The following is a 24,751-nucleotide window of genomic DNA, read 5'->3' as shown; positions in this document are numbered from 1 at the left end:
AACCCGCCCCGGCCCATGATATATATTTTTGGGTAGTCTAGCTATTTCCTTTAGCCCATTGGGTCTGCAACTAGCTGCCAACAAAGTCAAAAAGATATATGTCTTCGACTTGTGAGTCTTTTAGCCCATTGAGAAACAAAGTAGTGATCTTTAAGCTCGCTGTTATCTATTTAGAAGGATTAAAAAGTTTAACACATGGTTAAAAATAGTTTAATACAAATTTAAATTATTAAAAAATAAAAAAATTATAATTATAAATATAAGTTTTATATAATTAAAAAGGTAAAAAATAGAAAAAAAAAAGTTGGACGAAAAACCCACGGACAGGCCCACGACCCACAGGCCATAGGTCGTGTCAGACCCGATCCACACCTAGCTGAGTCCAGTCCCAGATCCGAGATTAGAGAAGTTGACCACCCCGCTTGGCCCAGGTCAGGCTAAACCTAGCTTTGAACCCGGCGGGCCGGGTCACGGGCCTAAACCTGGTCGGCCCACCCCACCCGTAATATACACATTCGTTTTTTTTAAAATAAAATAAATACTAGATTATAAATTATAAAATTTGTTATCCTATAATTTTGGGTTTAAACAAAACAAGAGATTACAAGTTTTAGAATTTTCTTTCCCATAACAATGTTGAACCAAACAAAATATCAGAAATCACACAACATGTATAAAACATTATGGATTTGAAATTCTCATGAGATTGTAAATCCTAAAATCTTAGGATTTGACCCAGATAGCCCTTTAGAACATTCGACGTGATGCAAAACATTAGCTCAGGAATGTAGTTTGTAATGGATAGTTTGGACCTTTCGTTGATTTGAAACTTGTAACTCCTGATAGAATTACTGCTCCTAAAACTATGGAGAAAATTATTGGAAGGTAAAAAGAATTTTCTGATATAGGTTCTCCTAGGCTCCCTAATAAACGATTTATAAATTACAGCAAATAAGTGAAAATCTAACTTAGAACAGATTATCAACAGCAATACCAGCTGAAGGCATCGCGAAAACAACGAACTATTTGATAATTGTAGCCTACAATAATTTTAATAACATAGACACTATGTAACTTAAAAGCTTCTGAGAACTTATTTTATAATTCCATTTTTTGAGAGAAACTAATTTAAATTAGATCTCACGTCGGCCGCGGGGGGGGGGGGGGGGGGGTGTACCCCAAGATTAACATGACCAGATAACGGAAATAAAAGAAAGAGAGCTTTCAATGTACAGCGGTGGGTAGACTTGAATTACAAAACACAAGAAGAAAAAGGGGTGAAACGAGGCTGCAATTGGAGAAGAAACAAACAACTACAGTTGTATCGCCCCCCCCCGCCCCCCCCTTTTTTTTTTGTAAATTGAAAACCAAACACCCCTAAAATTACAAAACCAAACATAAATATTTCTCTGTACTAGGACAATAAGCAAAAGGTAACAAATAACTGCTTCCCAAGACAAAAGTGCAATGACAAAAGTCACACCAAATGCCAACAGGCTTCCATAGTTATCTCAAACTTATTTACACAAACTATAGGAAACAAAGGTAAAGCTATCATCAACAAGGTAACTCTGCAAACTTTAATAATCCATCTATCAGCTACCAATATTTACACTATACTGCCAAGAGAAAACAATTCAACAGTGAGATCAAACTATAAACTGGTTTTTCAGAAATGTATTTATAAACTAAGCTACCGATGCGATCATCAATGGAGAGCTTCAAGCATCAGTAGAGCTTTATTCGGGTGTCTATCTTGCGCTGGCAGAAGGGGCAAGTTTTCATTTCTTTCCCACAGTTGTCGCAAGTCTGCAAATCGAAATTATATAAGTGGTTATGTAACAACTACAAAGAATTAAGAAAATTGCACTATCACTGATGTTGGGTTGTGTTATACCTGATGCCCACATCCAAAGGCAAGGTTCTTTGGTTGCCAAAGGCAAATGGAACACGTCTGCAAGGAAACAGAGTTAGTTATAAATGGTAACAGGACGTCTGGCATTATGAATAACCGATTAAATTTGAATCTCAAACCATTTGTAGCACGATTTTATAATATACTTACAAATGTCTTTCATTACTCTAAACTTACCTTCGCAAGCAGAAGATCCATCATAAAACTAGTTAGTTCCATCATCACCTCATCTTTTTTCTTTCTTCAAACTGATGCCTAATTTTGAGATGGGTATTTGGAAGATAGATTACAGTCTCACGTTTTGGTAGCAGGACGATGTTACCTCCTAGGTTAGCTTTAGATGTGTACATTATTGGGCTAATAAGCACTTACTCGAGAATGATACCTCCTAGGCTACCTTCAGATGTGTACATTATCGGGCTAATAACCCCCGCTTACTCAAGAATGATACCTAACCCCGCTTACTCGAGAATGATACCTCTTAGGCTAGCTTCAGATGTGTACATTATTTAGGTGTAGTAGTTATAAAACATGCTATCAGAGGAATGGGGAGTAATAAAAGTAAAACATCTCGAGACCCTATCAAAAACATTTTTAGGAGAGTACTTCTTCCTCATGAGTCACACTGTTCATTGCACAAGTAAAGCATGTACCGATCTTCCATTAACAAAATTTTTCGTAAGCGGCATTAAACATGTCCCCACCAGTACAGTAGAATTTAGAAGTTGTCGTGAGGGTCGAAGGGTTTTAATTTGATATTCTAGCATGCTCATGCAGATTTAGTGTCATTTTTGAGGCCAAAACCTGGCTCACTCAGTGGTATCAATTCTTTTAAAATTTGCTTTAAATTTTTTTGATTGGTGAGTTGCTATGATACCATTCTAAATGTCCCCATCACTACAACAAAAATCCGAAGTAGTGACAAGGGTTATAATTTTCTATTGTAACAAAAAAAATGCCAGATCAATTTTTGAGTTATTGAATAAAGCAGGTACTATTATTAGAGTTTAGAATAAAATCTTTGAAACCAGAAAATACCAGCTTATCCTCGATGGAGCCTTCTAATGGAGCAGAAGAAGAACTTATAGGAACTTGAGGGTCTTGAGGAGCTTGATCAAAACTGATTGATCTTGAGTATTTAGGAGTATTATATGCTGAAGTGCCGCTCCTTCTTGGTGGAGGAAGGCACACTCTGACTGGAGTTCCTCTTCTCCGGCTAAAAGAGAAAAGAAATGTTATGCCTTTTTGTTATTATTACATTATCAACAATATCAACAATAAGCCAAATAAAATGGACGAGTTTGATACCCCAGAAGTTGGAGATCTATAGTTGCTTTATATTGTGACGGAATTTCCATTAGAGCTGCAAGAGCAAACTCTGCCTCCTTTCTACTATCAGGGATTTGCCGTGACATAATCTCCGTAAAATTTACAAACTGCATTCAGAGAAGGCAAAGGTCCAGAATTTACCATAGACTATCTCTTAAGAAAAATATGCTTATAAAGATAATATTAACCTGAAAGTTATCAAATGCCCGAGAAGGTATATTATCATCAAATTCCCGCATCATGTCCCAGGGTCCATCGCCGACTCCAACCATTACTATGGATAAGGGATAATCACTATCACAATAAAAAAAACGATTAGAACATTTGGAATTGAGCAAACATTTGAAAATGGAAAGCCTCGTGCTATATTTGCCGGTCCGTTACCGACTCCAACCATTACTATGGATAAGGAATAATCACTATTACAATAAAAAAATTGATTAGAACATTTGGAATTGAGCAAACATTTGAAAAAGAAAGCTTCATGTTATATTTGACATTTACCTAGCCTTGACAATGGCATTCATAGTGTCTCTTTCTTGTTGACTTAATTTTCCATGACATGTGTCAACACTCCTCGTTACCTAGAAAACATGCACAGAGAAAAGAAATAGGTAAAAAGTTATCTGCATAGCAAGCTGAATGATATTATATATCAAGCTAAAAAATGAGCATCTCATAGTAATACTAGTTTAGTAAGCCATTCAGAAAGACAGGGATAAACTAACTAGAAATGTATGAATTAGTCTCATGTTTTCAGTTCAGATAGAAACCTACAACAACAACAAAGCTCTTATCCAATTAGTTGGAAGTATAAAGAACTCGCATTTATTTAGACCTTCACAGATTTCTAAGAATATGGAGTGTATTTAATAATAAACAGGATAAGAGTTAACAAAAAAGAACCAATTTCGATATCATTGTACTACCTGCATTAGTATATGTTCGACCATGACCTTTTTTTTCTAAGTATAAAAGCAGAGAGAGACAAACAACCATCTTATATTTACACCTCCAAATGTTAGGTATGATGTGTCCATCAAATAGTGACTAAAGGGAAACCATTATGGATTGTACACTGTTGCACTTTTTATTATCCTCTGATGAATAAGAAAAGATATATGAAACCAGCGATCCTATTGACACTTTATCTGTCAAAAACTCAAGATCAAGAACATTAATTGTGACTCAAGTTTTAGAGCGCCTATACTTTTCGGTCATCCATTGGGTCTACATTATTTCTCTGCTAATTTTGTTAATTAACTATCTTACGGTAAAAAATGTGCATACAGAATTGTACCCAGTATCCATTAAAGAGCAGAAAAGGGACTTTTAAAAGTATAAGTTCACAAACATATATTCATAAAAAATATTTTAACCTTCTTCCAAAATACCACCACAACTCTCAACAAAAGAATTATGAATTGCAATTTCAGTTTGGCAAAATGTTATTAATGTTATAGAGATTATCACAAAAAATTCCATTTGAGACAGAAGAATTAGTTTCTGACACATTGGACAGCAACCCAAGATCATAACTAACCTGCCCATCAGCAATTAAAAGAAGAACATGGTATTGACCGCCAGTGCTATCGACAATGCCTATGGCAGTTTCAATTATCGGTGCAAACGATGTTGGCCCTGCACAAATAAAAGAAGAGAATCTGATTTTGACCGAATAGCTTTAGCCCTTGCCCCTGCCCCCCCCCCCGCCCGCCCCTCCCCCGCCCAACCCCCCCCCCCTCCCCCCCGCCCCCCCCCCCCCCCCCCCCTCCCCTCCCCCCCCCCCCCCACCCCACCCACCACCACACCAAAAAAAACACTAACATCCAACTAACCAGCTAGATGAAGATCCGGAACTATTTCCTGGTAACGTTGTAGAGCTTCTTCAAAACCATTGCAAGGCTGGTTATCTGGGTAAAAACTGAATACTTCTTGGTCATGAGTGGTGGCTACAAAAAAGAAATAACAATGGTAAGTCCCTAAATAATCTGTTGGCTGAAAAAAAAAGAAGTATGTTGAAAATGTGAACCATCTCCAAATCCAAAGCAAGGAATGAGATTATCCTCATCAAAGACGGCAAGGGTTCTTCCTATGATAGATATTGCTTGTTGATATGGGTTTGGAGTAGTTCCTATGGAGTGCAAGCTCCGCCGATTAAATGATATTTTGCCTGAAAGTAAGAAATATTGGTTACAAGTTCCATGAGATCAAGAGGTTCAGTCCAACAATCAGCTGCATATAGTATAGGCTGTATATCTATCTTACCTGTCCACTCATTGCTCTTTGTGAAATCAATTCCCACAATCAGATTTGAAGATTCAAGACCTGCTTGTGCCAGAGCTTCAGTCACCTAAGAGCAAAAGAGAAAGCAACCATGATATGTCAATGCTTTAGGTGCCATCACTAACTCATTCTGAGGAAAAAGACTATCACACGACCACAGCAAAGTCTGATCATAAGTAACTCTTAGAACTTCAAAATAAATTGCATCTCATTTTGTCTAAAATAGCTTCACATTTCTAGTCAGATGGAACAAAAATTAAGTTTTTCTGTAAAATGGAACCTTAAACTTTATAACAGTGCTATTTTTATTTGATCCATTGTACAGGAATATATTTAAGGTTGATTCACCAGAGAGAAGATTTGTCAAAATCTTCCGCAGGAGTAAAGGGGACAAAAACTTGAATACTGCCTATAGATTAACATTGACTATCAATTAACAAAACATAATGACTTAGCTTTGTGTGTCTAAAGGTCAGATGTAAAACAGATTTATATTAAACAGTTAGAAAAGGATTTACAGCTTTCTAGTCATTGGATATTTAAAAAAAAGAATTCATGGAGATGCATTAAAATGCTCGAATTACAGTTCAAATACATTAAATTTAGCATACAACAAAGGCATGTGCAAAGATCTAAAATAAGTGTAAAAATTTATCAAGATTCAAGACTCCTATTTCTGTGAACACAAAGAAAGTAGATTTTTGGTACTGAAATGCATGAGTCCAGAAACAAAAGGTATAAGCGTTGGGTGGACACCAAATGGATACATTGAATGCAAATTTTATTTTCAAAAGAGAAATATATGAAAAATGGAAAGTAGTATTGACATATTTACAAAGTTAAAATTTATCTAGTCACTTTGACTTTTGGGAATGCAGCAAGTTATGATGAATCTTTTACAAAATTACTTGAACGATAGAAAGTCGCACATCATTAGCATTTGATTAAATATGTAAGCAACACGGAAATGGGAAGCTCAAGCCAATATAGTCCTACCAAAAATCAAAAAATAACGAAAGTGAATTTTGGTACCGAACTCTTGACATTTTGCTTCCAAAGCTCATGAATACCGTGGAACAATAGAGTATCAAGATTTTCTGGTCATTATGCAGGATTGAGCAACATATCTTCCCATTCACAGATCATATAGCTTACTCACTTATTTCTTGTCTTAACGAGCAGAGAAAATTCTACTTTCCTTCTCAGATATTTGATCGAAAGATCTAAACACATTAAATAGCTTTCTTTCTCATTTTACATCCTCTTCACCTTCCTTCAAAAAAATGTCGAGAAGTTTAACAATGCAGGCCAAAATTCATGCCCAAACTCCAATCTACTAATCTATCTACATTTACTATGTACGTCAATTTCCAAAGCAGATAATCAAAATGTATATTTGACACAATCAAACTGCATTATATAGCTCATATGCAATAGGGTTGCATCAAAAATATAGTTGTACACTATCACACCCTATGTGAAACAAGATAACATTAAAAATCCAACAAAGAAGAGAGGAAGCTAAGACTTGTGACATACTTGGTTAAGTGTTTGGTAATTGTCATCAATCTTTGAATACTTTCTCTGCACCCTCTCTACAGCCTCGGGCTGCATATAGTTCTCAGAGTTAGATGAGTACCTTGCGGTGCTCTGTGAAGAAGTTCTTCCATAATTATGAGAGGAGCTCCTGCTTTTTGATGATTTTCCTCCCATGATTACAGTTTAACACTTACAAAACCTTTGAAGCTTCTAGTGAAGAAACAGCCTGCTCCCACAAAGAAAATGTTTCAATCATTTGCTTAGCAGCAAAGAATTAATTGAATTTCAAACTGAAAATTGTTAAGGTCCATAGGAACAGATTTTCATCACCTTTCTTAAAACAAAAAATGAAAGAAAAACGAAAGGGAACTGAAATAAAAGAATAAAAAGGCAGAAAATCTAAAAAGAAATGTGCAAAGGAACCTTAGGCATCTGACAAACATAAATAATATCTCCATATTACCATACGGCTACATCACACTTGTACAAAGGATTCTTATACAATAAAATAAGAAATCAAATAAACTGATGAAAACTTAGGCATCTGACAAACATAAATGAGATCTCCATATTACCATACAGCTATATCATACTTGTACAAAGGATTCTTCCTCCAAAAGATAATCTCATTATGATCTACTTCAAAAATCTTTAGTATTAATGCAAACAAACAAGATATCTCAGTCATCAATTGTAGTGACCGTGCAAACTATTATTACATCTTTATCTTCAGAAAATTCAAGGGTATAGAGTCAACAGGACTAATTTATTAAGCATCACATATATATACAAAAGATGAAGGAGAAAAGATTTTAAAATATGAAATCCAAAAACTATCCATTATAAAAGGAGGCATAAGAACTACTTAGATTGTCTAATCAAAGGAAACAAATTTAAAACTATGATTGAAATTTTATAGAGATCGAGTAAGAATCCATTCACATGGGACATACAGTGATCCTTAACTAGCACCTAACGAGAGCTTAAAGTCTTAACTGAAAATCAAAGAGCACTCCAAGTCTCCCATAAATAAAAGAACACTAATCATTGGAAAATAGTTGTCAAGTCAATCTATGTCGAAGTTGGAAGCAGTTTACACCAGATTATTGACAATAAACTACCAACTGAATTACTGTTAAGAGATATATTGTTTCATCCTTTAGAAAAAACTGGAATGGAACTAATATAAATCAAATAGGATTATACCAGAAGGCAGCAAATAAAAATGAAAGATCCACCAATGAAAGTAAGAAAGAAATGCACCAAAGGATTTTTACATCCAAATTTGAATAACAAGCGCCCTTGAATTACAGTGATGAAGCTTCTTCATAGTGTGAAATATATTCGAAGTTTAAACCCCACTAGTATCTACAAAAATTACCAAGTAGAAATAAAAGACAGAGTACTAAATACCAAAATATGAAACCATTAATGCAATCCATCCAATCCCCCAAATAATAAATATTTTCCAGCAAATCTAAACAAAGAGAGAGCTATATAATGAAGCAAAAGATCTGTTAAACTCTCCAGAACTCCATTCTTATTCAAGCTTGAAAATATGATTCCAAGAAAACAATTATATGATTTTGTACAATCATGCAGAGACTTATGTATATTTCAAAGTGAGCACTAAAGCACCAAACTGACTAGATTTTATAGATAGAATAAAGCATGATTTCTTATTTAGCAGAGAGATCATATGAAATTATATAGCAACAATCAAAATGCTAACTTAAGGTACAACTCCAATACTAATCCAGAAAATTATGTACTCCAATTACGAAAAAAAAATACTCTAACAAAAATATCAGGCATGCATCCAGATATTTTCACATATACAGGCGATTCCCAAAGAGAGCTATGCACAGTTCTACAACAAAATCCAGAAAACATGATAAAAATTATAAAGAGATTTGAATAACATACCGAACTTTACAGACAAAATTTGAATCACAACAGCCCTAAATCCCAAACACTCAACATACTAACACAAGATTCAATTTTGACTCTTACCCAGATGATAAATCACATCATTAGCAAAATGATCACTATAATTAATCACCTGCATTGGCTGTTTCTTTCCCAATTAAGCCTTAGGAAATTACAAGGAACCCGTCAAAGACATTAAGAAAGCGATTTTTGAAAGACTGAACCACGGAATGGAGAACTATGGATCAATTTATATTAAAATATTAGCATAAAAACAATTAAATATCGGATAAATACCAGCGTTTCGGCCGACACAGAGTTTTTCCCGTGTCGTTTCGGGGACTTCAAAGCGGCGATTCTCAAAGGCTCGCCAGCCACCAGCAAAGAAGCCTCCGTCTAAAATAATAGTACGAAAGAGGCAAATTTGAGAGAAAAGCCCTTGTTTTTCTTCCTATTAAAGGACAAATTTAATTTATGGACAATGACTTCGTTTGGCAATTATTCATTTAGCTTTATTTGGATTTTGGCATCGTGTTAGATCGGGATTTATGGAGATTAAACTAGAGCTTTAACTTACCAATTTTTTTAACTACAAATGTTAACATAATCCACATTTTCCTATTTTTAAAAAATAATAAATATATCTATATTACCTTTCGATAAATTAATTTAGCAATTACCAAAACAGCTCCATCTGGATTTTGGCAAACAGTATTAAGTTTGAAATAAATAAGTTAAGATAATCTATATTACCCATATTTAAAGAGATTTTACTAACCATAATTATATGTAAGTGGATAAGAAATAGCATGGATTTTTTTAGACGAAAATAGCTTGAATTTTTATATAAAGTGATCCCCGGAGATTTACCCAAAAATGATCGGCTTATATTAATTAAAAATCCCAACAGTTAGGGGCTGTTTGGTTGTATGTTTTTACCATGTAAAAGGATGTAAAGTGTAAAAAATTGGGTCCCAATGTCAGCTTTCATCACTTTCAATTGTTTGTTTGTAGTTGTGAAAATAGTGTAAAGTGATTTCATATGCTTATGTGGCTTGTAAAGTGATTTCATGAAAAAAAGACATGATTTTAGGAGAAAGCTAACATTGAAGTTAGGAAAAAATAATAAAAAATAATTCCAACCAATATGATCATTTGAGTAGGGACCACTTTTTACACTTTCCAAACAAACAATTAAAGTTTCATTTTGCAAACCAAACAAGTGTTTTATGATTCCAATGGAATCAAAAACAAACAAAGAAAAGTATAAAAGTGAAATTGATGAGGTGGACAACAACTTTCCAAGTTGTGTCATAAAAACACAACTTTACCAACAACAACCAAACAGCCCCTTATCTCTTCTTCTTTTCCTTTTTTTATTTTTTTTATTTTTTTGAGACCAATTATTGTCTCTAACTAATACCAGTCCCGCTTTATCAAAATAAAAAATTAAAAATTAAAAATTAGAAAGAAAACAGTCTCTCTTTGTGTTCCATACCCTTTTGTTATAATTGCCCTTTGAATAAATCATATGAATGTGAAATGATGTTATAAAAGTTTAATTCTTGAATGAGATTCACATATCATTTTAAATCATATCATAATAGTTATGTGTAATTTTGAAGAAATGTAGCACAAAGTATAGTTTGTCAAGCAACTTGTAATGTGATTTGAAAATAGAAAGATTATTATTACTTGGTTAAAAAGGGTAAGTTCCATATAACCTTCCTATTTATACTTTCAATATCATTTGTCATTTTTCAATCATTTAATCACAGTACTTATCCTCTCTATGCATGAGGGAGTGGCAAGGGGGTTCTGTACAATCTGTCCTTAAAATATCCATCCAAGGATGATAATGCTTATAAACGAGTTAAATGATGAGTGATAGCCACTGAAGGTATAATAACAATTTATCTTATTAAAATGATGTAAATTAAAATTACAAATTATATTAGAATATTTATACTGGTTATTCTCCAAAATAATTTAGCCAAATGCTCAAAATCAAATTTATAATATTTAAGTTATTCCTAGCATAATTAATTGTGTACCTATTGTTTCACTAACCTATGCTTGCTTTTAAAATTAACTCCTTACCCAAAAAGAACCTTCCTTTTTAAAAGAGCGACTTAACTTTGATAGCACTATGGATAGCGACCTTTTACAACTTTAAGGAAATAATGATATTATTCTTGTGTTTTATAATTTTGTTTGTCCATCCACTCACGCTACTCTTAAATTGAAAGTATTAATAAGATAAAATTACACGTGGAAGAGTCTTGTAAGCCCTAGAGGCATAACTTTTTATTAATAAAATTTTGTTTTTCCTCAATATTTCTTCGTGGATTCGAAGCTCTTCGTGGATTCGAAGATCGTTCTTTGTGGATTCAGAGAACACCCTTGGTGGATTCCGAGGTTACAACTTCCGCGCTGCGTCAATTGGTATCAGAGCCTTATTCCTCCGATCCGATGGCAGGTGATGAAGCCCCTATCTCTCGAACTGAGTTCGACATGCTAAAGGCCGATGTCAATCAGATGAAGACTGTCGTGGAGCGAATAGCAGTGGCAGTAGAGCGTCTGGAGATTGTAGGAGATCGAAATCGCGTTGATGGTCGCCAACGACGTGAACCGACTCCGTATGAAGATTCCGACAGCGAGGAAGATCACTATGCACCCCCACGCCGCGGTGTTTATCGCAGAGACCGACGACAAAGGGATAATTATGACGCTGGAGGTTTCAAGATGAAGATGGATCTGCCATCTTTCAACGGGCAACTTCATATTGAAGAGTTTCTCGACTGGATTGCAGAAGTAGAGAGGTTCTTTGAGTATATGGAGATCCCTGAAGAACGTAAGGTTAAATTGGTGGCTTACAGACTCAAAGGTGGAGCTTCGGCTTGGTGGGAGTCTGTTTGTCTGAATCGATCTCGTCAAGGAAAGCCGAAGGTCGATAGGTGGGAAAAGATGAAGAAGCTACTGAGAGCCCGTTTCTTACCAAGTGATTATGAACAAGTTTTATTTGGGCAGTATCAGAATTGTAGGCAAGGTGGAAGATCCGTGGATGAGTATACGCAGGAGTTCTATCGACTGTCATCCCACAACAATTTACACGAGAGCGAGGCGCAGCAGATGTCTCGATACATTGGGGGATTAAGGATAGCGATTCAAGATCGTGTATCTTTACAGCATACCTATACATTGGCAGACACGGTTAGCCTAGCCGAGAAGGTTTAGCTTAGCCGAGAAGGTGGAGCGACAGCTTGGACGAAATAGTAAAGGATCGTGGGCAGCTTCTGACGGTTCGCGCACGAACTTTAATCGTGGTGGGAATAAACAGTCTCAAACTGTTCCTGATCAAGATTCTACGACAGAAAAGGGCAAGGGGCCAGCGACGACTGCAGCGAAGAAGCCTACTCCAACGAACCCTTATGCCAAACCTGACCCGATCAAGTGTTATAGATGCGGACAGCCTGGTCATCGTTCCAATCAGTGCCCTAAAAGAGGTACTGTGAACATGGTGGATCATGAAGATGATGATACAGACCGAGACAATGTTGAAGACTATGATGATGGGTTGGATGCTGATGATGGGGAACAACTCTCATGTGTTGTGCGGCGACTATTGTTGGCTCCAAAGGCAGAAGAACCACCACAGAGGCATAATATCTTTCGAACGAGATGTACGGTGCAACAGAAGATCTGCGATGTCATCATTGATAGTGGGAGCAGCGAAAATATTGTATCTCGGCGCATGGTGGAGAAGTTAGGGCTGAAGACGGAAAAGCATCCCGCTCCTTACAAGATCGGCTGGATTCGCAAGGGTAATGACGTACAGGTTGATGAAGTGTGTCGGGTATCCTTTTCCATTGGCCGAACTTATGTGGATGAGGCATTGTGCGATGTAGTAGAGATGGATGCATGTCATATGTTGTTAGGCAGACCTTGGCAGTTTGATGTTGATGCCACGCATAGAGGGAAAGATAACGTCTACATCTTTAAGAAGGATGGTCGCCGAATTGTGCTCAAGCCTCTAACCGAGAAGGGACCTGTCAAAACCATTGTGGCTGAAAAGAAGAATTTCTTGGTCGTTGACAATGAAGACTTTATGAAAGATGTGAAGCAATCTGATGAGATTTATGCCCTTGTAGTTTCGGGAAAAGAGGAGTCTGCCACTGTCGAAACTCCACATGAAGTACAGACCCTCTTACAACAGTTTGATGCAGTTATGCCTGATGATCTTCCTTCTGAATTACCCATGCTTAGGGACGTTCAACATCAGATCGACCTTATCCCTGGATCCCGACTACCAAATCTGCCACACTATAGATGAGTCCGAAGGAAGGAGAGATTTTGCAGAAGCAGGTGGATGATCTCATCCAGAAGGGCCTTATACGACCTAGCATGAGTCCGTGTGCAGTGCCAGCACTACTAGTCCCAAAGAAGAACGGAGAGTGGCGTATGTGTGTGGACAGTAGGGCTATCAACAAGATTACGGTGAAGTACAGATTTCCTATTCCACGCTTGGAAGACATGCTAGACATGTTATCTGGTTCAAAGGTGTTCTCCAAGATAGATCTCAAGAGCGGCTATCATCAGATTCGGATTAGGGAAGGAGATGAGTGGAAGACTGCTTTCAAGACAAAAGAAGGCATGTACGAGTGGTTAGTCATGCCTTTTGGTCTTTCTAATGCCCCTAGCACTTTCATGCGATTGATGAATCAGGTATTAAAACCCTTTATCGGCAAGTTCGTCGTAGTTTACTTTGATGATATCCTGATTTATAGCCAGAGTGGGGCTGCACATCTGGACCACTTGAGGGAGGTACTAACAGTTTTGCAGGAGAATAAGTTGTACATTAATTTGAAGAAGTGCAACTTCATGACCAGTAGCCTCGTGTTTCTAGGCTTTGTTGTTAGTGCAGAGGGTATTCATGTTGATGAAGAGAAGGTTCGTGCTATTAGGGATTGGCCTACCCCGAAGACTGTCAGCGAAGTTCGTAGTTTTCATGGCCTAGCAACATTCTATAGGAGATTTGTAAGAAATTTCAGCAGCATTGTAGCACCTATAACTGAATGCATGAAGAAAGGAAAGTTCAATTGGGGGGAAGAAGCAGATCGTAGCTTTGCACTGATCAAGGAGAAGTTGTCCACCGCACCTGTGCTTGCACTTCCAGATTTTCAAAAAGTCTTTGAAGTTGATTGTGATGCGTCCATCATAGGAATTGGTGGTGTTTTATCTCAGGAAGGGCGTCCAGTTGCCTTTTACAGTGAGAAACTAAGCGAAGCTCGACAGAAGTGGACCACATATGAGCTAGAATTATATGCCATAGTTCAGTCTTTGAAGCATTGGGAGCACTATTTGATCTCGAGAGAGTTTTTGCTTCACACTGATCATCAGGCCTTGAAGACCCTTAATAGTCAGACTACCATCAACCGTATGCATGCTCGTTGGATTGCATATCTGCAGCGTTTCACCTTCGTTTTGAAGCATAAATCCGGGCAGCAGAATAAGGTTGCAGATGCACTCAGTAGGAGGGCTGGATTGTTGGTAACTTTGAAGGCTGAAGTGATTGCGTTTGAGTATCTTAAGGAGCTTTATGCGGAGGATGACGATTTTAAGAAGATTTGGAATGACTGTCTTCAAAATAGATCAGTTAAAGGCTTTCATATTCAGGATGGTTATCTATTTCATGGCGATCAATTGTGCATACCCCAGAGTTCGCTAAGAGAGCAAATATTTCGAGACCTTCATGCTGTATATATATATGAAAAAGTGTTCCTAAGGTGACGCCTTAGATAATCATCTAAGGATACGGTATAAAATCACATGATTTAGATACATTGTGGATGATCCGCTCCATTGAACTTGATCTACATATTCTAAAACCCCAACACACCAAGTTTGGGGAAAACCCATCATCGTTTGACCCTCCGTCGAGCCATGTGAAAAGTTCTATTCATTTGAAACCGTTAAAATTGATACGAGTGGATAAAGGGTCAAACGACGACGGGTTCACCCCAAAACTTGTGTGTGGGGTTTTAAGAATATGTAGATCAAGTTTAACTGAGTGACCGATCCATAAGATAGCCTCAATCATGTGATTTTAGGCCCGCGTTTATTAGATGATTATCTAATGCGTCACTTAAGGAACACTTCTCCCTGATATAATTATATATATAATATATATATATATATATATATATATATTATATATATATATATAATATATATTATATATATATATAGTATATATTATATATAATATATATATATTATATATATATAATATATATATTTATATAATATATATATATATATATATGGAGAAGTTTCCTAATGTACGTCTTAGATAATCATCTAATGCCACGTGCCTAAAATCACATGATTGAGCTACAGTGTGAATGATCCGCTCGTTGAACTTGATCTACACAATATTCTAAATCACCAAACACTACCGAAGTTTGGGGTGAACGCCGTCGTCGTTCTGAGCCTTCATCCACTCGTATCAATTTTAAACGGTTTCGAATGAAGTAGAACATTTCACATGGCCTCGACAAAGGGTTCATGAACGACCGACGATGGAGTTCACCCCAAACTTGGTGTGTTGTGGGTTTTAGAATATGTAGATCAAATCTTTGACTGAGCGGACATACCACATGTTAGCTCAATCATGTATTTTAGGCCGCGTCCTTAAGATGATTATCTAAAGGCGTCACCTTACGGACACTTTTCCATATAATATATATATATATATAGTATTATATATATATATATATATATATATATATATATATATATATACCCTTTATGAACACTTTTGAACTATCCTACTCCTAATCAAATTCTAACTTTTAAATTGTATAACTATCCTAATCATAATCAAATTCTAACATTTTTGAAGTCCACGTGCAAGTTAGGATTCTAAAAATAAAGCAACAGAATAAATAAATATTTAATTATACCCAATGAAAACCATAACCCTAATCCATAATAAAATTTAAAATATTTTAATTCAAGCACGTGGGGAAGAAAACAATGATGCCTATATTATAACACTAATTCAATAAATATGAGTTCATATAGATTTATAAAGAATCATACATGATCGACTAAGTGAACTATTAAGATTAGGAATTCACACGTTGGATTTTCTTTGAAGAAGGTGAAGAGGTGAATCTCGCTTCGATGATCTCTGTCTCACTAAACATTAGAAATTTAATTATAATCTCTCTCTCAAACTATGTCTCTGTCTTCGTCATTTTAACAATGAGTCACCGATTTTATCCAAAAATAAGTGGTCAAAATCTTACTTTTTACCCAAAAATAGGTGATCTTGGTTGCTAAGAGTTTTATCAAAAGAACAATTCTTCTCACTTATTTCACCCTATCTTCAAATCAATAAGAGAGCTACTTCTGTTGTTTAAAAGATGCAGCAAAGAAATTCAAATCTTATTGATAATAGGATTAGCTAAATATTCTTATCTATACACTCTAACAACAATTTTAGGGATTAGTATTTGAAGCACCGGTAACATTTATGTACTAATAATTGCGTAACTGCAATAGCTGACATATAACAATCATAATCAAATTCTAATTTTTAAATTTTAAATGTTTGTACAAAGAGAACTCTAATTATGACTATTATCCTATTACATGCAACACCTCATACCTATATATAAATCAAGAAATTACATAATTTTCATAGTAACTTCATCTCCTTCAACATGTATGTTCTTTTTTTTATTTTCATGATTATTCTTTTGAAATATTGTGTATCTGATTTAATGGTGATACTTGTTTTGCACTGCAATTACATTTTATGGCAATTGATATTTTTTTAATTTCTTCAATTTTCATGCAGTATTTAAAGGATTAATGATTTAATTGTTGCAGGTTCTCCCATCTATCAAGGTAAATCTTCATATTTGATATTATTTTAATTTGGGTTTATTTGATTATATATTTTATTTGATTAAACCGAAATAGAAAACAAATACCTTTCTTCTTCTTTTTTATTTTTTTATTTTTTTGCTTTGCATGCTTTTAATTAGTTTCAGTTTTTGTGTAGACTACAACACATTCATACTCAGTCAAGGCTCTTTTATTATAAGGTGTAATATTTTAACCATGTAATCTATGGCTTTACCCTTGATAAATTTTTTTAAATACAACACATTCATACCAATATGTAGAACACGACATGTAGAACACGACAGAGGTGATAATACCAAAAAAGAATGTATAGATTAAATTAAAATACATATTGGTATGATTCTTGATTAGAAGATGATGATACATAGGGTGTTGGGAGCAAACACTTTGATTTGTGTAAGGGTTTGAGTAGAGTAGCTATAGATTACATGGTATGAGAAACATATTAATAAATTTGAAGAGAATATTTGAGCAACCCTAGCAATACATGGGCACTGCATAATCCTCATGTTGGTAGGAAATTAAGTTCTCAAACAATCACCAAGATTTCCTTCATGTATAGAACATTTAGAAATCAAATGGATTCGGTCATATACATACGCGAGGAAGGTAATCAAAAAAGAAAGAAGATGAGTTCTTCTTCTTTTATCACTTAGGAGCCGTGCGAGACGATTACCTAATTTAAATTAGCGTTCCACAAGCTTTATATAGTTAGCAACAATAAATAACCAACAACCCAACAAACTTGAGGAAAATAAATACTAGCATAATAAAAAACATATATGAGAAGGCAACATAACGTATAGTGTAGTCATCAGTACAAATCAGATACAAACAAAGATAAAGATATGAGTACAACAATATTCAAGATGATTATTCTAATATGAAATATCCCAGATCTACATATGAAAATATCCCAAATACGAATCCACACTCATCAAAAATGAATGAACTCCACATGCAAGAACAAGAAAATATAACATGGTAATGTTTTAGATTAAAATGAGGAACGATAGTAGATATCAAGTAAATTATTCAACTAAAACAAATAAAACAAATTAGAAATATAATTCATTATTCTCAAATCATAAACGTTTCCCTTTGCCCACTCTAGATAACATGAAGAGAGAATTAATTGGAAAAAAATCCCTCCATCTCAAATTTCTCATTGTCGAAAACTAATCAAACTCATTAAGATTTCATGAAAGGGGATTCCCATCACCAACAATCAAAAGTAGAAAAAACCCAAACGTCAAAATCCCAATTTGGTGCTCAAAACGAAAAACCCTCAACCCATAAAACTCTCAAGACACAATACAAACAAACCCACTTCGATTTTTCACTCAAACACAAAAACCCATGTAGATTTCACAAAATAAAACAATAAAATCATTAAATCCCAGGAGAAAGAAGCTAACTTAACGGTCAAAGAAAATGATAAGAACTTAGAGAAGGAGAATGCACTGGTGGAGATAGCGGCAAAATAGTTAATGGTTGAGAAGAAAATAAAAAATTTATTCATGGTTTCATGAGAGGGAAAAAAAGAGATATTACAGAGCCAAAAAGTTTGAATACGAGCCTCTAACATTTTTCTCTCATAATAGCAAAATCCACTTACCAGATACGGATATTCTAGATGAGTTATATGCCATATATACAATACAATTGGCCTAAGCAAGTGAGTTATAGTATCATTTTTATGCACATCGTTTGAGTCAAGATTTGATAAGGACCTTGCATCAAAGAATTTTTTAATATTTAGAGCACATGGCAAAATATATCATAATCTCCCTGCTCTAATTTCGCAAGAAAATAATTCTTTATAGTTTTAGTTTTACTTCTATGATACAGAGAATGAGTTATAAAATTGAATGATAATATTAGATAATATAAATATGAGTATAATAACAAACTAAAAGTTAACGTGAATATGAGTAAAACCATAACTAAAAGTTTAATGAACATATTGCAAGTAAATTCATATGAAAAATTCCTTTACGAATTGATTGATCACCCATCTTCTGAAGACTTCAAGATACTAATAAATAAATATGTTGTACTAAAGTAATGTGTTTATATCTCACAAATAGTAGATTATGTGGTCACAGTCTGGGTTAAAAGAAACAATGATAATATTTTATTTGAGAGAGAGATCATTGATATGATGATCAATCCCACAAAATACTTTGTTCTCTTTTTTTATTTTTACTTTATTTTTATCAATTTAAATAATCATGATATTTAACCACGTGCACTACACGTGCATAAAAACTAGTACACACACACACACACACTTATATATATATATATATAAAGACACTTCATATCTTGCATGGATCCCTAGGTATCATCAATGAATAGAAAGTTTGGTGGATGGTCTACTTAAGTTGACATAAGAATCTCTCATATATGTATATATGAGAAAAATAGGTATGCTTGGTACCAAGCACAAGTTTTTATGCTTGGTACCAAACACATGTTTTTGTGCTTGATAGTGGGTGACATATTCCCTTCCACTCATTGAAATCGGGACCCACATTCACATGGATTGGGGAGTGGTTGGAAATTGAAATAAATAAAAAGGATCTCTCTCTCTCTCTCTCTCTCTCTCTCTCTCTCTCTCTCTCTCTCTCTCTCTCTCTCTCTCTCTCTCTCTCTCTCTCTCTCTCTCTCTCTCTCTCTCTCTCTCTCTCTCTCTCTCTCTCTCTCTCTCTCTCTCTCTCTCTCTCTCTCTCTCTCTCTCTCTCTCTCTCTCTCTCTCTCTCTCTCTCTCTCTCTCTCTCTCTCTCTCTCTCTCTCTCTCTCTCTCTCTCTCTCTCTCTCTCTCTCTCTCTCTCTCTCTCTCTCTCTCTCTCTCTCTCTCTCTCTCTCTCTCTCTCTCTCTCTCTCTCTCTCTCTCTCTCTCTTGACCCTAACTCCACCGACCAACTCCCTCCCTCCCTCTCCATCTATCCTGCTCTCGAGCTCTCTTTCTCTGGATATCTCTCTCTCTCGATCCGTGAGCCAACTCTGCCGACCAACTCCGCGAGCAAACTCTGACGAAGCTAACGCAGGTAAAATCTTGATCTCTCTCTCTCTCTAATGATGGGTCTCTTGAATAATTTGTCCTTTTTGATCCTTTGATTAAAGATTTGAATATTGAGCCCAAGCCTGGTGTATTTCTTTTAACTTCCCCAACATTGTTATGGAATTGAGAGAGGACCCGAAATTCGGTGTTTTAAAATATCTTGCTTGTTTTTCAGTCCAATCTAACTCAATTCCAATTTGAACTAAATGTAGAATTCTTAAGAGGTTTTGTGATTACTAAACTTTGCATCAATTAGAAATAGTTTTCAGGTCATCTCTCAACAAACAGATAAAAATTTTAGTGTCTTATTGGGTAAATAAGTTGGACATGATTAGAGAAGGATAATAGGTTGGTGGCTAGCTTAAGCCATCTAAATCCAGCCCCAAAAAATGCCCGGCTGCAGCTTCCCCGTCTAAAAAATAGAGTAAAGGTAGGACTCAAAATCTAAGTCTATTAGATATTCAATTATGAGAAGCTATCTGGTCCATTTGGAGACCCTTTGCATGTCCCTCTTTGCAGACCAAGTTTTCATTCATCAGCTAGCTAACCCATAGGTCCACGCAATCGTCTTACTATTTGTAGAGTCTCTTTATATATTTGGAGTTGAGTGAGAAAAAAAATGTTGCTATATCTGCCTTTTTAGAGTTTGGTGATATTTCTTGTATATATTTTGTTGACATGTGATATTTTGAAATTTAGTTGAGATGAGTATCTAGAAATTTTGTTTGATTTGTTTACGCAATAGTTAGCATTTGGAATTTGGGACCAGTTAGGATTTTTGTCAATTTCATGGCCAACTTATTTGTGCTTGTTGAAATTTTGTATTTTTCTAGCTTTATGGTAATTTTTCAGCTTTAATACTTCTTTTTTTTTCTTGAAATGAATTTTTAACCCTATTTTAGAGAATGCCCATTCTTTTGAAATTGTTGCGCTTATGGCATTTTTTAAGTTTTTCTTCCTTGCATTTGTTTTACAGCTAATAAATTCAACAGGTGTAGTGTTCAGAATGGGAGAATCAAGTGTTGTTGGAAGTGAAATTGCGGCCAATACTAAAAATGCTTCTAAACCACTACTAGGAATGAAGTTTAATACTTATGTAGAAGCTTATAACTATTATAACTCTTATGCATTGTTGATGGGTTTTGGAATAAGGAAGAGCACGATAAATTACTCTCGCAAGACTAGAAACGTGCTAGACAGGAAGTTTGTTTGTGATAAGGAGGACTATAGATCTAATAGAGACAAGATAGAGACCCCTTTTTGTCGAGAGACCCGAGTGGGATGTAAGGCAATGATGCGAGTTAAATTATTAGAGGAAAAATCGTGAGAGGTCACGGGGTTTTTTGAAGAACATACAAATCATGTGTTGAGCAGTCCAGACAAACCAAAAATGCACAGATCACATCAACAATTCCATAAAACTCAAAGATGTAAAAAAAACTTATTGAGAGTCTACAAGAAGAATGTATGCCTCCATCCATTATTTCTCACGTCATTAATGCAACCAATGGAAGAGAAGGTGAATTAGTGACACCATAACAGTGTATTGGTTATATCAGAACCCAAAGAGACAGCAATATTGGCCATTAATGCATGTCTATCATTCGACATTTTCAGAGTAATACATTGAATGATCCAGAATTTTATTTTGTAATAGAAGTAAATAGTAGTGCACAAATGAGGAGTGTTTTCTGGGCTGATGGAAGATCAAGAGCATCTTATTTGCATTTCAGTGATGTTGTTGTGTTTGATGTGACATACAGAACTAATAAGTTCAGTCTTCCATTTGCTCCATTTATTAGTGTGAATCACCATAGACAATCCACTTTACTTGGTTGTGCATTATTAGCTGATGAACAGGAAGATACCTTTGTGTGGTTATTTCAAGAATGACTGAAATGTATGCATGTGGTTGAACCAGGTGCCATTATAATAGATCAAGATAGAGCAATGTGTAATACTATTCACTCAGTGTTTCCAACGATAAGACATCGTTATTGCTATTGGCATATGCAAAAGCACATTATTGATCATTTGCCTACTTTGAGGTCTCGTTATGGTGAACAGTTTCAAAGATATTGGGGCTTGTGGTTGTAGGCGTTAAAAATTGCATATAGGTCCCCGAACACAGTTCAAGATAGAGAAAAGACGAAGAACGTTATTTTTTGGGTCAAGGAAGATTATCCGACACCGATAAATGCATGAAGCAAAACACATAAGTCAACGAAGTGACAAAACACGTGTAAAGGGGGAAAGCAAGCAAAACAAAGGAGATACAAATAGCTAAAAGGGTAAAAAAGACACAACAATAGGCCAGGAGGCTCGTGTGAGTGCGAGCCACCAAATGGTGGTTCGCACGCACGTGAGACACCAAATGGTGGCTCGCACCCACGCGAGACACCACGACTATTTCGGCCTCCCAAACCTCCCAAAACGCGGATTTCGATGTTTTTTAAGAATTTTTTTTCATTGCAGGACCTCTCCAACTATTCTGAAGCTATCCTTAAGTGCGCCTGAGCGGTTATCAACTGAAGAAGACATCAGAATTCCTATCTAATCAGAAAACACGACGACAAAATCCTATAAATAGAAGCCCATGGTCTTCATTGGAGAGGATCTGAAATCAGAGGGCTAGGTGCTATCAAATTAAGCAGTAAACCATGAATTTCAGAGGAGAATTAGCAGATCTTGGTGAACTTTTTCATAAAGAAAAAGCCTTTGAAAGATTTGAGATTTTCCCTCCCTCTTTCCTCTGGATCAAACTTCGTTTTGATCTCGAGAAGAGCCACAATCTCGCTTGGTCGTATTTGTCGCTGATGTGATTGTTTCCTTCGTGAAACAATAGTATAATTAAACTTGTTAACCGGATCTGATTCGCGATGGTCCACGGACTAACGCGTTCCTGGCACAGGAAAAGATCCCACGCAAGCAACAGGAGATAAACTACTACTTCGTTTTGTTGGATAAAGTTGTAATCTTTAATTTTTATTGTAAGAAGATCTAATAAAAAGATTAACTTTTCTTTTAGTTTGAACTTGTAATCGATGAATGGTGTAACAGGTTCGAAAGCAATGGAAACGACAACTTTTGACGAAAACAATAGTACAATAATTCTTCAATTGAACAGTGTGAAGGATATTGGCTTGAGATGAAGGAGAAGTTTGATATAAATGAAGAAGGGGATGGATGGTTACAAACAGTTTACAAATGTCGAGAATATTGGGTGTTATGTTATTTGAAGGACACCTTTTTTGCTGGAATGAGATCGAGCCAAAGGAGTGAAAGTATTAATTCTTTCTTTGATGGGTATGTTAACTCACAGACTCAATTACAAGAGTTTTAACACAATATGAAAAAACAGTAACTCATCGTCGCTTAAGTGAAGCCCATGAAGATTTTAAGAGTCTTAACACAGTAACTCATCGTCGCTTAAGTGAAGCCCATGAAGATTTTAAGAGTCTTAACACAAAGCCTGTCATGCTCCTTGGACATCCTGAAGCCCATGAAGATTTTAAGAGTCTTAACACAAAGCCTGTCATGCTCCTTGGACATCCAATTGAGGTACAAGTTGGAGAAATGTATACACACAATATGTTTGCTGTGTTCCAAACTAAATTCAAAGGATTTGGTATAGAGTTTTGTGAAGAATTGAGAAAAGATGGGGACATTGTTGAATACAAGGTTTGTAAGTTTACATATAGAGAAAAATGGGAGGTGGTTACTTATGATCAGTCCAGTCATTTGCAGTTCATTTGCACTTGTGCTTTGTTTGAAACCCATGGTGTTGTATGTAGACATATATTGTCGTTAATGATGGCTAGACAAATGGATTCATTACTCGACCATTACATCGTACACCGTTGGACTATACATGCTCGATATCGTAACATTGATGTTAGTAACATTCTATTTGGAAGAAATATCACAAGCTGTAAAGAGAAGATTAATTTATTGAAATCTTGGGCTTTAAGAGAAAAATTCAATAATGCGCTCGAACTTGTATTTGATTTAGAAGAGAAGATGAAAAAAATTAGATGATATGCTAACAAATTTTATAGAATCAATTGAAGAAGAAGTTAGAGAAACTCAAGTTCAAATGGTTGATATTCCTCAGATTTCCGCACCCATTTCACATACAATGGAGCACATTCCTCAGATTACAGTTCGTGGTCCTGATAGACCTGCAAAAACTAAAGGTCGTCTATGCAATGCTACTAGAATCCAGTCGGATTTAGAACAAGCACAAGAAAAGCAACAAAGGAAGAAACGTATATGTAGCAGATGTGGTGAACTCGGACATTATAGAACTAGCTGTAAAGTCAAATTGCCAAGGTACAATTAATATTTTTCCATATGTAGCATTCATGTAAAGTTATTGTTGAAATTCATAAGACCATTTCATCACATTTTAACTCTATGCCTACAAAATAAGATGAGATGGGTATCCATGCCTACATAGACAATCTTGCACTAATTTGGTGAATATATTCTGACATCATGAAACTTCATAGCACTAATTTGGTGAATATATTTGTTATGAAATTTGTAGCTAGGCCATGTTGTGGAGAAGAAGAAGAGCAATCTTGGGAGAAGAAGAAGAGTAAACAGAGTTTCTCCTGGATGTCCGCAGAAAGTTTCTCCTGGATGCTCAATATTGTGGTTTAAGCCTTCTACGTTTTGATATGTATATGATGAGTTTAGTTTATTGTTGGGATTGTGTGCTTCTTGGTTATCTGCTCTACCATTTG

General features: G+C 35.6%; 2 protein-coding genes across 3 annotated transcripts; one reads left to right on the top strand and one right to left on the bottom strand.

Annotated features, from left to right (window-relative positions):
• Positions 1,466-9,427, bottom strand: LOC109843005 (E3 ubiquitin-protein ligase RGLG2-like). Of its 2 annotated transcripts, none has more exons than XM_020411926.1 (12): positions 9,296-9,427; positions 7,070-7,295; positions 5,513-5,597; positions 5,277-5,417; positions 5,083-5,196; positions 4,788-4,885; positions 3,749-3,828; positions 3,433-3,538; positions 3,224-3,351; positions 2,954-3,131; positions 1,898-1,954; positions 1,466-1,809 (listed from the first exon to the last, which is right to left on the bottom strand). In XM_020411926.1, the coding sequence occupies exons 2-12, from the start codon at positions 7,241-7,243 to the stop codon at positions 1,729-1,731; spliced, it is 1,242 nt and encodes a 413-aa protein (XP_020267515.1). In that variant the 5' UTR covers positions 7,244-7,295; positions 9,296-9,427; the 3' UTR covers positions 1,466-1,728. The 2 variants fall into 2 exon arrangements, with proteins under 2 accessions (XP_020267515.1, XP_020267516.1); XM_020411927.1 differs by lacking the exon at positions 9,296-9,427 and adding an exon at positions 9,132-9,219.
• Positions 11,471-13,331, top strand: LOC109841747. The gene is made up of 2 exons (XM_020410690.1): positions 11,471-12,211; positions 12,339-13,331. Exons 1-2 carry the CDS (start codon positions 11,471-11,473, stop codon positions 13,329-13,331), a joined length of 1,734 nt encoding a protein of 577 aa, XP_020266279.1.

The sequence above is a fragment of the Asparagus officinalis genome, chromosome 5 (genome assembly GCF_001876935.1).
Source record: "Asparagus officinalis chromosome 5, Aspof.V1, whole genome shotgun sequence".
NCBI classification, from domain to species: domain Eukaryota; kingdom Viridiplantae; phylum Streptophyta; class Magnoliopsida; order Asparagales; family Asparagaceae; genus Asparagus; species Asparagus officinalis.
The sequence above is the reverse complement of the archived record's forward strand: the minus strand, read 5'-3'. Positions and strand labels throughout refer to the sequence as shown.

Coding starts and splice junctions, on each gene's coding strand:
- LOC109843005 (XM_020411926.1), bottom strand. CDS start 7,243: ATGGGAGGAAAATCATCAAAAAGCAGGAGCTCCTCTCATAATTATGGA. Junction 3,132..3,223: donor ATAGATCTCCAACTTCTGGG/GTATCAAACTCG, acceptor TTTCTCTTTTAG/CCGGAGAAGAGGAACTCCAG. Junction 1,810..1,897: donor CCTTTGGATGTGGGCATCAG/GTATAACACAAC, acceptor TTCGATTTGCAG/ACTTGCGACAACTGTGGGAA.
- LOC109841747 (XM_020410690.1), top strand. CDS start 11,471: ATGGCAGGTGATGAAGCCCCTATCTCTCGAACTGAGTTCGACATGCTA. Junction 12,212..12,338: donor CCTATACATTGGCAGACACG/GTTAGCCTAGCC, acceptor GGGAATAAACAG/TCTCAAACTGTTCCTGATCA.